This window comes from Heloderma suspectum, chromosome 7 (genome assembly GCF_057233095.1).
Source record: "Heloderma suspectum isolate Gila_16-S chromosome 7, 16-S_ref, whole genome shotgun sequence".
Classification (NCBI taxonomy): domain Eukaryota; kingdom Metazoa; phylum Chordata; class Lepidosauria; order Squamata; family Helodermatidae; genus Heloderma; species Heloderma suspectum.
This window is the reverse complement of record NC_139464.1, coordinates 91618550-91632095: the sequence shown is the minus strand read 5'-3', so window position 1 is coordinate 91632095 and position 13546 is coordinate 91618550. Positions and strand designations below refer to the sequence as shown.

General features: G+C 47.6%; 1 protein-coding gene across 1 annotated transcript in view; it reads left to right on the top strand.

Moving 5' to 3' along the window:
- GRM8 (glutamate metabotropic receptor 8) overlaps positions 1-13257 on the top strand; it is an 832708-nt gene extending 819451 nt beyond the window's left edge. The window contains exon 9 of the mRNA XM_084810899.1: positions 12961-13257. Coding sequence (XP_084667025.1) covers positions 12961-13257 — 297 coding nt within the window. The remainder of the gene's footprint in view (positions 1-12960) is intronic.
- The last annotated feature ends 289 nt before the right edge of the window (positions 13258-13546 follow it).

Sequence of the window (13546 nt, the reverse complement as noted above, 5' to 3'; positions counted from 1 at the left end):
CAAATTATGACTGTTATTTCTGCACATTACAATGGAAATTTGTGGAAATGGGGTTTATGGTGGTGGGTGGGGAAAAACTTCCTGCCCTGCCTTGCCAATATGCAGCCATCCCTATCTCCCTGCCATGATTAGCTCCCACCCCCTAGATAGCCCCTGTCCTTCAGAGAGGTAAGGCTGTGGTGGGCTTTCCTGGCTCGGAGCTGATAGTAGGGATGGACGAAAGTCCCTTACCTGGTCCTGCAGCTTGCTTCGCAGTGGGGGGAGGCGCTCCATCCCTCCCCCCGAAATTCTGGCCGGGGGGGAGGCGCCCCCGTCCCTCCGGCTGAAATTCTGGCTGGGGGGGAGGCGCCCCGTCCCTCCAGCTGCGAATCTCATCACCTGCCGGGACGCAAATGGCAGCGGCCGTAGCCGCGGCCGTTTGCGTCCCTGCAGTCAGCCATGATAGGCTACGTAAACCTTTACGTAGCGTATCACGGCTGACTTTGGAGAAAAAAAAAAGCGTATGCAAATGGCAGCACCCATGGGCGCTGCCATTTGATTCCTTATTTGGGCACGTGTAGTCTACGTAAACAGTTACGTAGACTACGGCGAAAATGAGGGCAATGCTATTTGCGTTGCCCTTATTTTCGCGTAGTCTACATAAATGTTTACGTAGACTACACGTGCCCAAATAAGGAACGCAAATGGCGGCACCCATGGGCACCGCCATTTGCATACATGCTTTTTTTTCCCCCAAAGTCAGCCGTGATAGGCTACGTAAGGATTTACGTAGCCTATCATGGTGTTTTTTGAAAATCTAGCCGTGATAGGCTATGTAAATCTTTATGTAGCCTATCACGTTTGTTGTTTGTTTTTTTTTTACTTGGAAATGGCGGTGGTGGCAGCCGGTCAGAAGACCAGCTGCGGCCGCCGCTGAACCGCCGCCAAACCGCCGCCGGGAGCCACCAGCGCCAGGAACATTCGACAAAGGTAAGTCCCATTCCGGGGGGGGCGGGGGGGCGGACCGTTTCTCCACCAATTTCGGGGGGCCGAATGCATTGGCATTTGGCCTCTCGGACATTCGTGGAGAAATTCTCCGACATCCCTAGCTGATAGCAGCTGGGAGATAGGGATGGTTTAGGGATGTACGAAAGTCACTTACCTTATCCTGCAGCTTTTTTCGCGGTGGGGGGGAGGCGCTTCGCTTCTCCCCCCGAAGTTCATGCAAGGGGGGGGGTGTCTTCCCACCTCGCCCGGCCGAAATTCAGGCCGGGGGGGAGGCTTCCCGCCTCGCCCGGCCGAAATTCAGGCCGGGGAGAAGCAACCCGTCTCCCCAGCCGCGAACTTCAAAAGAAAAGTAAAAAAAAAAAAAAAAAAGCCCCGTGATAGGCTACGTAACGATTTACGTAGCCTATCATGGCTAGATCTGCAAAGTCAGCCGTGATAGGCTACGTTAATCGTCACATAGCCTATCACGGGTGACTTAAAAAAAAAAAAAGCACGTACGCTAATGGCGGCCCCCATAGGGAGCCGCCATTTGCGTTTCTTATTTGGTCCCTGTAGTCTACGTAAAGATTAACGTAGACTACGGCAAAAATAAGGGCAACTCAAATAGCGTTCCCTTATTTTCGCCGTAGTCTACGTAAATCTTTACGTAGGCTACAGGGACCAAATAAGGAACGCGAATGGCGGCTCCCTATGGGGGCCGCCATTTGCGTACGCGCTTTTTTTTTCTTTTTTTTCAAAGCTGACTTTGCAAATCTAGCCATGATAGGCTACGTTAATCATTACGTAGCCTATCACAGGGGCGTTTTTGTTTTTTTTTTAACTTTTCTTGTAATGGCGGCGGCGGCAGCTGGTTGAAAGACTGGCTGCCGCCCCCGCCCCTGATGAAGACCTGCCGAACCACCGCCGGGACCCGCCGCCGGGAGTGACATTCGTAAAAGGTAAGTCCCATCCCGGGGGGGGGGGGCGGGGGGGAGAATTTCTCCCCCAACCTTCGGAGGACCGAATGCGTTGGCGCTCGGCCCCCCGAAGTTTCGGGGAGAAATTCTCCCCCATCCCTAGGATGGTTGCACGCCGATGGGAGGATGAAGAGGCAGACAATGGTGAGAGAGAGAGTGGGGAAATATTACATTGCTGTAATGCCACTCTGATAAGAATTATAATATCACATTATAATTATAATAACACATGACTTCAGAGAGCACAGAAACTTCAGTTAGTGAAACACCTGTCATAAATATAGGTTTTTTGGGGAAAAAAACAAAATATTGAAGAAGAAATAGTGTAAGGACAGTGAGTTGGGGAGTGCATCTTCTGCTGTGTAAGTGAGCCAGACGTTACAGTGTCAGGACGAAAGATAGTGTAGTTTGGCCTTAGGCTCTTTGCTATAGGGCTCCAAGCTCAGGGATGGGTGAGAATTTTGTTTAGTTTATTAAAACTTGCCCAACTTTAACATTTTTCCATAAATCATATGAAAAGTATTTGGGATTAAAAAAAAAAAAGTGAATGAGGAAGAAAGCAAAACTAAGAGAGCCAGCCAGCCAGCCAGCCAGAGGGATTTCAGTGATTAGCTCTTAAAAGACTAGTTCTGAATCCTTTGTCTTCAGCTGCATTGTGGTGATGAATTAGGGTTGCCATCTCTTTTTTCTTCCAGCTATATAGCAGGCAGGTATAGGGATGGGTGGATTCCCAACCTGCTGGTCCGGGTGGGAATCTGCCCTTGGGGGGAGGCAATCCCTCCCTCCCCCCAGAATCCATCCGGGCTGGCTCTGCTCTGTGGCAATCCTGCAGAGCTGGCCAGCCGGGTCCACATCACTGGCAATATAGCTGGCCGCCATTGCCGTGCCATATCGCGGGGCTAACTCCGGACGCAAATGCAGTTCACTGTACCATTTGCGGCCGTAAAGCTTTTAGGTTAATCTAACAGCTTTACGGTGGCAAATGGTGTCCACTACGCCATTGGTGTCCCTGTTTTTTCACGCAATAGGCTACACAAATTATATTTACGTAGATATTTGCGTAGCCTATCGCGTGAAAAAACAAGGATGCAAATGGCGTAGTGGATGCCATTTGCGGCCGTAAAGCTGTTAGATTAACCTAAATGCAGCCATAAACGGCTGCATTTAGGTTAATCTAACAGCTTTACGGCCGCAAATGGATCACTGCCTTGTTGTGGTGAAGGGGCTTGCGTAACTCAGTGAAGCCATAAGCTATGCCGTGCAGGGCCACCCAAGATGGACAGGTCATGGTGGAGAGTTCTGACGAAATGTGGTCCACTGGAGAAGGAAATGGCAACCCACTCCAGTATTCTTGCCAAGAAAATGCTGTGGAACGTATCACAAGGCTAAAATATATGATGCCAGAAGATGAGCCCCTCAAGTTAGAAGGTGTCCAATATACTACTGGGGAAGAGCAGAGGGAATTGCCAAGAAGCGCCAGAAAGAGTGAAGTGGCTGGGCCAAAGCTGAAAGGACACTCAGCTGTGGATGTGTCTGGTGGTGAAAAGAAAATCTGATGCTGTAAAGAACAATATTAGGGGTGCACGAAAGTCACTTACCTGGTCTCGCAGCTTTTTGCGGTGGGGGGGAGGTGCTTCGCTGCTCTCCCCGCGAAGTTCAGGCTCGGGGGGGAGGCTTCCCACCTCGCCCGGCCGAAATTCAGGCAGGGGGGGGAGGCTTCCCGCCTCGCCCGGCCGAAATTCAGGCCGGGGAGGAAGTGCCTCGCCTCGCCCGGCTGCGAAATAAAAAGTAAAAAAAAAAATGCCCCCGTGATAGGCTACGTGACGATTAACGTAGTCTATCACGGCTAGATCTGCAAAGTCAGCCATGATAGGCTACGTAAATCGTCACGTAGCCTATCACGGGTGACTTAAAAAAAAAAAGCACGTACGCAAATGGCAGCCCCCATAGGGAGCCGCCATTCACGTTCCTTATTTGGTCACTGTAGTCTACGTAAACCTTTACATAGACTACAGTGACCAAATAAGGAACGTGAATGGCGGCTCCCTATGGGGGCCGCCATTAGCCGTACACGCTTTTTTTTTTTTAAGTCACCCGTGATAGGCTACGTGACGATTTACGTAGCCTATCACGGCTGACTTTGCAAATCTAGCTGTGATAGGCTACGTTAATTGTCACGTAGCCTATCACAGGGGCGGTTTTTTTTCTTTTATTGGAATGGCGGCAGCGGCAGCCGGTTGAATGACCGGCTGCCGCTCCCGCCCCTGACGAACACCCAACGAACTGCCGCCGGGAGGGACATTCGGGAAAGGTAAGGCCCGTCCTGGGGGGGCGGGGGGAGGGGGGGTGCGGAGAATTTCTCCCCGAAACTACTTCGGGGGGCCGAACACGTTGGCGCTCGGCCCCCCGAAGTTTCGGGGAGAAATTCTCCGCCATCCCTAAACAATATTGTTTAGGAACCTGGAATGTAAGATCAATGAATCAAGGTAAGCTGGAGGTGGTCAAACATTAGATGGCAAGATTGAACATCGACATCTTGGGAATCAGCAAACTAAAATGGACAAGCATGGGCGAATTTAATTCAGGTGACCATCATATCTACTACTGTGGGCAAGAATCCCTTAGAAGAAATGGAGTAGCACTCATAGTCGACAAAAGGGTGGGAAAAGCAGTGCTGGGGTACAGTCTCAAAAATGATAGAATGATCTCAGTAGGAATCCAAGGCAAACCATTCAACATCACAGTAATTCAAGTCTATGCCCCAACCACTGATGCTGAAGAAGTTGAGGTTGATCGGTTCTGTGAAGACCTACAACATCTTCTAGAACTAACACCAAAAAAAGATGTCCTTTTCATCATAGGGGATTGGAATGCTAAAGTAGGAAGTCAAGAAATCACCAGGATAACAGGCAAGCATGGCCTTGGTGTACAAAATGATAGGGATGTACGAAACTCACTTACCTTTTCGAAGGGTGACATTCGTGGGGGGGGGGAAGCGCTCCGTCCCTCCCCCCCCCCGAAATTCTGGCCGGCCGGCTCCGCTCCGCACGGATTCTGCAGACATCCGGCTGCTGGCTAGCAGGGACGCAAATGGAAGTGGCCGTAGCCGCCGCCATTTGCGTCCCTGCAGTCAGGCGTGATAGGCTACGTAAATGTTTATGTAGCCTATCACGGCTGATTTAAAAGAAAAAAAGCGCGTGTACGCAAATGGCGCCCATGGGCGCCGCCATTTGTGTTCCTTATTTTGGCACATCTTAGTCTACGTAAACATTTACATAGACTAAGACGGCAAAAATAAGGGGAGCGCAAATAGCGTAGCGTCTACGTTTTTTTCTTTTTCTTTTAAATCAGCCATGATAGGCTACGTAAACATTTACGTAGCCTATCACGGTGTTTTTTAAAAATCTAGCTATGATAGGCTATGTAAATCTTTATGTAGCCTATCACTTTTTTTGTTTTTGTTTTTGTTTAACTGGAAATGGTGGCGGCGGCTGCTGGTCGGAAGACCGGCCGCCACAGCTGCCCCCACTGCCGAACCACCGCCAAACCGCTGCCGGAGCCGCCGCCGCCAGGAAGATCTGCCCAAGGTAAGTCCCACCCTGGGGAGGGGGCGGGGGGGCAGACCGTTCCGCCACCGATTTCGTGGATTCTGAGATTCGTGGTGAAATTCTCTGACATCCCTACAAAATGAAGCAGGACAAAGGCTAATAGAGTTTTGCCAAGAGAACACGCTGATCATAGCAAATACTCTTTTCCAACAGCACAAGAGACGACTCTACACATGGACATCACCAGATGGTCAATATCGAAATCAGATTGATTATGTCCTTTGCAGCCAAAGATGGAGAAGCTCTATACAGTCAGTAAAAACAAGATCTGGAGCTGACTGTGGCTCAGATCATGAGCCTCTTATTGCAAAATTTCAGCTTAAATTGAAGAACGTAGTGAAAACAACTAAACCGTTCAGGTATGACCTAAAACATATGCCTTATGAATATACAGTGGAGGTGAGGAATAGATTTAAGGGATTAGACCTGATTGACAGAGTGCCTGAGGAACTATGGATGGAAGTCTGTAACAGTGTTCAGGAGGCAGCAACTCAATCCATCCCATAGAAAAAGAAATGCAAGAAAGCCAAGTGGCTGTCTGATGAGGCTTTACAAGTAGCTGAGGAAAGAAGGGAAGCGAAAAGCAAGGGAGAAAGGGGAAGATATATCTAACTGGATGCAGAGTTCCAGAGAATAGCAAGGAGAGACAAGAAGGCCTTCTTAAATGAACAATGCAAAGAAATCGAGGAAAACAATAGAATGGGAAAGACTAGAGATCTTTTCAAGAAAATCGGAGATCTCAAGGGAACGTTTTGTGCAAAGATGGGCATGATAAAGGACAAAGAAGGCAGGGACCTAAAAGAAGCAGATGAGATTAAGAAGAGGTGGAAAGAATACATAGAAGAACTATACAGGAAAGATCTGAATGTCCCTGATAGCCATGAGAGTGTGATCACTGAACTTGAGCCAGACATCCTCGAGAGTGAAGTCAAGTGGGCCTTAGGAAGGATTACTAACAACAAAGCTAGCGGAGATGACAGTATTCCAGCTGAGCTATTTAAAATCCTAAAAGATGATGCTGTGAAAGTGCTGCACTCAATATGCCAACACATTTGGAACACTCAGCAGTGGCCACAAGACTGGAAAAGGTCAGTTTATATTCCAGTTCCAAAGAAGGGCAATGCCAAAGAGTGTTCAGACTACCGTACAATTGTGCTCATTTCACATGCCAGCAAGGTGATGCTCAAAATCCTACGAGCTAGGCTTCAGCAGTATGCGAACCGAGAACTAGGGATGGGGGAGAATTTCTCCCCGAAACTTCAGGGGGCCGAGTGCCAACGTGTTTGGCCCCCCGAAGTAGTTTCGGGGAGAAATTCTCCGCCCCCCCTGCCCCCCGCCCCCCCTGGGACGGGACTTACCTTTCCCGAATGTCCCTCCCGGCGGCGGGTCCCGGCGGTGGTTCGTCAGGTCCTCGACAGGGGCAGAGGCGGCAGCCGGTCTTTCGACCGGCTGCCGCCGCTGCCATTCCAATAAAAGTAAAAAAAAAAAAAAACGCCCCCGTGATAGGCTACGTGACGATTAACATAGCCTATCACAGCTAGATTTGCAAAGTCAGACATGATAGGCTATGTAAATCGTCACGTAGCCTATCACGGGTGACTTTAAAAAAAAAATTTCGTGGCTGGGCGAGGCGCCTCCTCCCCGGCCTGAATTTCGGCCGGGCGAGGCAGGAAGCCTCCACCCCCCGGCCTGAACTTCGGGGGGAGCAGCGAAGCGCCTCCCCTCCGCCGTGAAGCAAGCTGCGAGACCAGGTAAGTGGCTTTCTTGCACTCCTGCCAAGAACTACCGGAAGTATAAGCTGGGTTTTGAAGAGGCAGAGGAACTAGAGATCAAATCGCCAACATTCTGGATCATGGCGAAAGCAAGAGAATTCCAGAAAAACATCTGTTTCTGCTGCATTGATTATGCTAAAGCCTTTGATTGTGTAGATCACAACAAACTGTGGTAAATTCTTCAGGAGATGGGAGTACCAGACCACCTTACCTGTCTCCTGAGAAACCTGTACGAGGGTCAAGAAGCAACAGTAAGAACCGGACATGGAACAACCAATTGGTTCCAAATTGGGAAAGGAGTACGACAAGGCTGTATATTGTTGCCCTGCTTATTTAACTTATATGTAGAGTACATCATAAGAAACACCAGGGTGGATGACTCACAGGTCAGAATTAAGATTGCCGGGAGAATTATCAGCAACCTCAGATAGGCAGATGATACCACCCTAATGGCAGAAAGTGAAGGGGGTCTAAAGAGCCTCTTGTTGAGGGTGGAAGTGGAGAGTGCAAAAGCTGGTTTGAAACTCAACATTAAAAAAATGAAGATTGTGGCATCTGGCCCCATCACTTCCTGGCATATAGAAGGGGAAGAAATGGAATCAGTGACAGATTTTACTTTCTTGGGCTCCAAGATCACCGCAGACGGTGACTGTAGCCATGAAATTAAAAGACGCTTGCTCCTTGGGAGGAAAGCTATGGCAAACCTAGACAGCATAGTAAGAAGCAGAGACATCACCTTGCCGACAAAGGTCCGTCTAATCAAAGCTATGGTTTTCCCAGTAGTAATGTATGGCTGTGAGAGCTGGACTATAAGGAAGGCTGAGTGCCAAAGAACTGGTGCTTTCGAACTGTGGTGCTGGAGAAGACTCCTACGAGTCCCCTGGACTGCAGGAAGGTCAAATCAGTCAATGCTAAAGGAAATCAACCCTGAGTGCTCATTGGAAGGACAGATGCTGAAGCTGAAGCTCAAATATTTTGGCCACCTAATGCGAAGAGAAAACTCACTGGAAAAGACCCTGCTGCTGGGAAAGATCAAAGGCAAAAGGAGAAGGGGACGGCAGAGGATGAGATGGCTAGATAGCATCACCGATGCAATGAATGTGAATTTGAACACACTCCGGGAGAGAGTGGAGGACAGGAAGGCCTGGTGTGCTATGGTCCATGGGGTCACAAAGAGTCGGACATGACTTAATGACTGAACAACAACAACAGCTTTACGGCCGCAAATGGAAGCCATTTGTGTCTGGAGTTAGCCCAGTAATACGGCACGGCAATGGTGGCCGGCTCCGCAGGATCGCTGCATGGAGGAGCCAGCCTGGATGCATTCTGGAGGGAGGTGGAGGTGAGTGCCCCATTCTGCCACGGACTCCGGAGGCCAGATTCTTTGGAATCTGGCCTCATAGGGGTCCATGGTGGAATTCCCCACCATCCCTAGGCAGGTACAACATGGTCCTGTCCATGCTAGGAATAGCTGTATGTATTGAATTTGGTTGGGTGAGAAGTTCCTTCAGTTCATTGTTTAAGAACTTACCAAAATTCACAGATTCCTTCAGGAAGAGGGAATTTTTAATGCCATTTAGGGTTCAATCCTATGGCTGCTGGTCAGCAGCTAGATGGTCATAGGATTGGTCGGTTCCTGGAGAACCAACCTCCACTCCCTCCTGCGCTGCCTCACAGGTGGTGTGGATCGGCCCCACACTCTGCACTCGTAAGGGTACTGTGGAGCAGCGGAATTGGAGCATTCCTGGGGGTGGGCCAGGGCAGGGTGGTTGGAAGTGCCAGTACAACACTTTGTATGTGTTGTCTGGCCTCCTCACCCTGCACTCCGAGGTCCTGCAGCTAGACAGCCGAAATTGTCTGTCTAGCCATGAAAGCATTGCAGCAGGAGCATGGAGACGATCCGCTCCTCCTGCCCTGAACTTGATAGGTGGTTGCCCCTGGGTTTGGAGGCGGCTGTCGATCCATATAGGATTGCTCCCTCCAGGTGTAATCCTATATATGTTTAGACATAAAAGGTCCCACAACTCCCAGCATTCCCCGGCATAGCTGGCTGGAGAATGCTTGGAGTGGTTGGAATTTTTTTTTTTCCTGTCTAAACATGGATAGGATTGTATTCTCCATACTTAGGAAATCTTGTGACCATGTAGAAGCCACTACCTTCTTTTCGGATGCTCATGTTTTTGCTTTCAAACTGATAGGCACTCCACCATGTGAACTTGCTATTAAAGGCAATGATACACAGCCTAAAGCTACAATTCTGAGCACACCTACTTGGTAGTAACCCCAGTTGAATTCAATGGAACTTACTTCTGAGTAAACATAGATAGGATTCTACTGTAAGGGTGCAGTCCTGTACATGCTGGGAGTACGTCTCAGACATAGGGTTCATGGATGGGCAGATATGGGTAGGATTACACTGCATCTTTCACAAGTGGTGCAAGGTAGACTGTGGGGTCATACAGGACACAGATGGCTTTTCCACTATAATCTTGCAGATGTTTCAGTTTCACAGATGCTCTGTGGAATGGCTCCATGGTAAGAATTCATACCACTTAAGCAAATTTGTAACACGTTCTGCAAAACAGTACTGAAAATGAGGGTAATGTTTATCTGTAGTCTCTAAGGACAAAATGTGAAATGGGAACAAAGAATTTTTTTCAGTTAAGGGCGTTACAAAATGTGCTATTATTGAGGTTAAAGCAGACCTTTCTTCATCTTTTGTTTTCTGCTAGAACCTAATTTACAGAGAGCATTGGCTCTAGTAAAGCATTTGGGCTGAAGGCTTGGCAATAGCATTATTACCGAGATAATCTTTATAGCATAGTTTTGGGTTAATGTGCTAGCGTTGGCTGTGCTAAAAGCACAGCAGACAAGATGGAAAATCTGCAAGTGTCTATCAATTAGCACACAAAATGGCTTTTTGTTGTCACCCTCTTTATCCGTGTTCAGGCATATAGAAATTCAAAGAGAGTTTGCTTAAGTCATGCAGGGCTATAGTAAGACACTCCATAAATTCTTGCTGTGAATAATAATTGTCAGAACAGAATTGTGTTGCTTAAAACTGCTATTTGAATATGGGCACACAGTGGCAAACCTAGAGAGTGATCCAGGATGAACTGAGTAAAGTTTTACTGTAGCAGTGGTTATAAGATATGCCTGGTCACCTGGAAATACAGCTTGAAAATAAGGAGGGATGAATGAAATGGAGTGCACAGCTTTAGAGCAAGACCTATTCTAATATGGCCTCACTTTCAATGCACGTGTATGCATGCACACATGCGCATACACGCACAAAATGAATCAAGGTAGCACTATTATTTTTCCTCAGCAAGTACAGTGGGAAATAACGTGTCAGCATACCAGTTGTTGTGCTGCAGAGTAAAGCAATGGGTTTTAAGGGGAAATTCTATTCGTGCCATAAACAAGATTTGTTCCAAATGGTTTCCTCACATTCTGATTCCCAATCTGTAACATCCATGGTTTCTGGAAGTGTTTCTAACAATATCTTTGTTAGAAATTTCATTTGAAAATTATCTCTTCAGTTCTAGTGTGGAGAAACTCGTTTTCTGGTGGTTCTAGGAATCAAAGACTAAATTCACAATTTCTGAAACTCAATTTTGTGCTGAGCATATTGCCATCTGAACATTGTTCCATGTACTGGTGCATTACCAAGTAACAGATTCTTCTAGAAATACTGGTTTATTGAATAGATGATACCAGTCTAGCACTGGTGTGTCAGCTGTTTTTAGCCCAGATCAGATGCACTTGTTCATTATTTCAAAATAAAGCTGTTACATACTTTATTATTTGTAGGAAAAGTAGATTTTAATGATAGGGCTGCCTCTCCCACCCACTTGTTAGTGAGAGACAACGTACCATAATTAAAGGCAGCGTGGGAGAACTGTCTTTCTGGTCTATGTGAAAGAGGTTCACTGCATGATACTATTTCTGCATTCATCAGTTCATAGTGACTAATGGTTATTATATTGGTGGAGCATAAATACAAGTATAAGATAAGATATATAGGGATGTCAGAGAATTCCGCCACAGATTCCAGTGAGGCCGGATTGTTTAGAATCTGCCCCCCCAGAATCCATGGCGGAATGGCCTCCCACCCCCCGCCACCCCGCAGAATCCCCCTGGGACAGAACATACCTGGGGCGGATGCGGTGGCAGCTCCGGCGGTGGCGGCTCCAGCTGGTCTCCCAGCCGGCCGCAGCCAGGCTGCTGCGGCCACCATTTGCGTTCTTGCAGCTGTGATAGGCTCCCTAAGTATTTACATGAGAATTCTCATGGCATAGAGAAGAGACGCAAATGGCAGGTTCTAAGCCATTTGCGCCCCTGCTCTTTGCCATGATAGGCTACGTGATGGCTGCCTTTACCGTGTTAGGCTATGTAAATACTTACATAGCCTATCACAGCAAAGAGCAAGGGCGCAAATGGCATAGCGGCTGCCATTTGCATCCCTGCTCTTTGCTGTGATAGGCTATGTAAATACTTACGTAGCCTATCACGGCTGCTTGCAAGGATGCAAATGGTAGCTGCTGTGATGGCTGCCATTTGCGGTTGCAGCAGCCTGACTGCGGCCGTAACTCTGGCTGCACCCGGCCCTAGCTGGCAGCTCCATGGAGCCGCTGCAGAGCAGAGCTGGCTGGGGAGGATTCCAGGGGGAGGGACGGAGCGCCTCCCCCCCACCGCAGATGCCCTGGCGCGGAGCCAGGTGAATATTTCGTACATCCCTAAAGATATAGTTCTTGATTTAAAAAAGTGGAAAGCGCATATAAGATTTATGATCTTACATTTCCTATTCCATTACATTGTAAATATAATTTAGTTTTCAATAGAGCTGAATCTGAATCCAACTATTCTATCATGTATTAGTTTAAGAGTACCATTGTGCAGATTTGTTTATATATCTATTTATTTATTACATCTACAGCCTGCCTTTTTTCCAAGGAGTTCAAAACTGTGTTCATGGTTCTTCCTCCTCCCCATTTTATCTTCACAACAACCCTGTGAGGTATGTTAGGCAGAGAGATAGTGACTTGCAGAACATCGTCATGTGAGCTTTATGGCCTTGGGCATTTGAACCTGGGCCTTCCTAGACCGGTACTCTAACCCAGCCTTCCCCAGCCTGTTTTTCCAGATGCATTAGACTGCAACTCCCATCATCCCCACCATGGAAGTTGCAGTCTATCTGGAAAATACTACTCTACTGCATTAGCTCTGTCTTTTAGAGTCTATAAGTGTGGTGTAGTGGCTGAAGTGTAGGACTGGGAGCTGGGAGATCCGGGTTCTAAATCCCACTTGGCCATGGAAGCTCACTGGGTGACTTTGGGCCAGTCACAGACTCTCAGCCCAACCTACCTCACAGGGTTGCTGTTGTGAGGATAAAATGGAGAGGAGGAGCAGGATAATGTAAGCCACCTTGGTTTCCTTGCAAGGGGCAAAAAGGCAGGATATAAATGCAATAAATAAATAATAAATAAAACTATTAAAGGTGTGCTGTCACAGGTTTCCAATAAGAAGCTGTGCAGGGTGAGTATTTTAAAGGTAGCTACTGTCTTTGCCTTCATGTTTTCTACAAGCCTGGCTGACACTAATGCTTCTTATTGTGTCCTGTTTTCTCTTTCCTAGATGTACATCCAGACAACAACACTTACAGTATCCATGAGTTTAAGTGCTTCTGTGTCTCTGGGCATGCTCTACATGCCCAAGGTTTATATTATCATTTTTCATCCAGAGCAAAATGTTCAAAAAAGGAAGCGGAGTTTCAAGGCTGTTGTCACAGCAGCCACGATGCAAAGCAAGCTGATCCAAAAAGGAAATGATAGACCAAATGGCGAGGTCAAAACTGAACTTTGTGAAAGTCTTGAAACCAACAGTAAGTCATCTGTAGACTTAACCATGGTCAAGAGTGGCAGCACTTCCTAATAGATGTACGTTCACAGGAATGCTTATTAAACCAATCTTTTCTTGGCTTGCTCGGCATGAATCCAGAGATGTGTCAAAATTCATGTGGCCACTTTTACAAATGAGCATTCAAAACAAACAACAAACTTTGAAAAGTCTTCTACTGTTGATCCCAATATTATATGTATTGGTGGTGTTATCCGTACAGATGGCTACTGCATCTATAGAGAGAAGCCCTCCACAGGCGTTATGAACTTCTAAACATGGAAGGGACATAGGGATGCACATGCAGATATGTCTCCTCCACCTC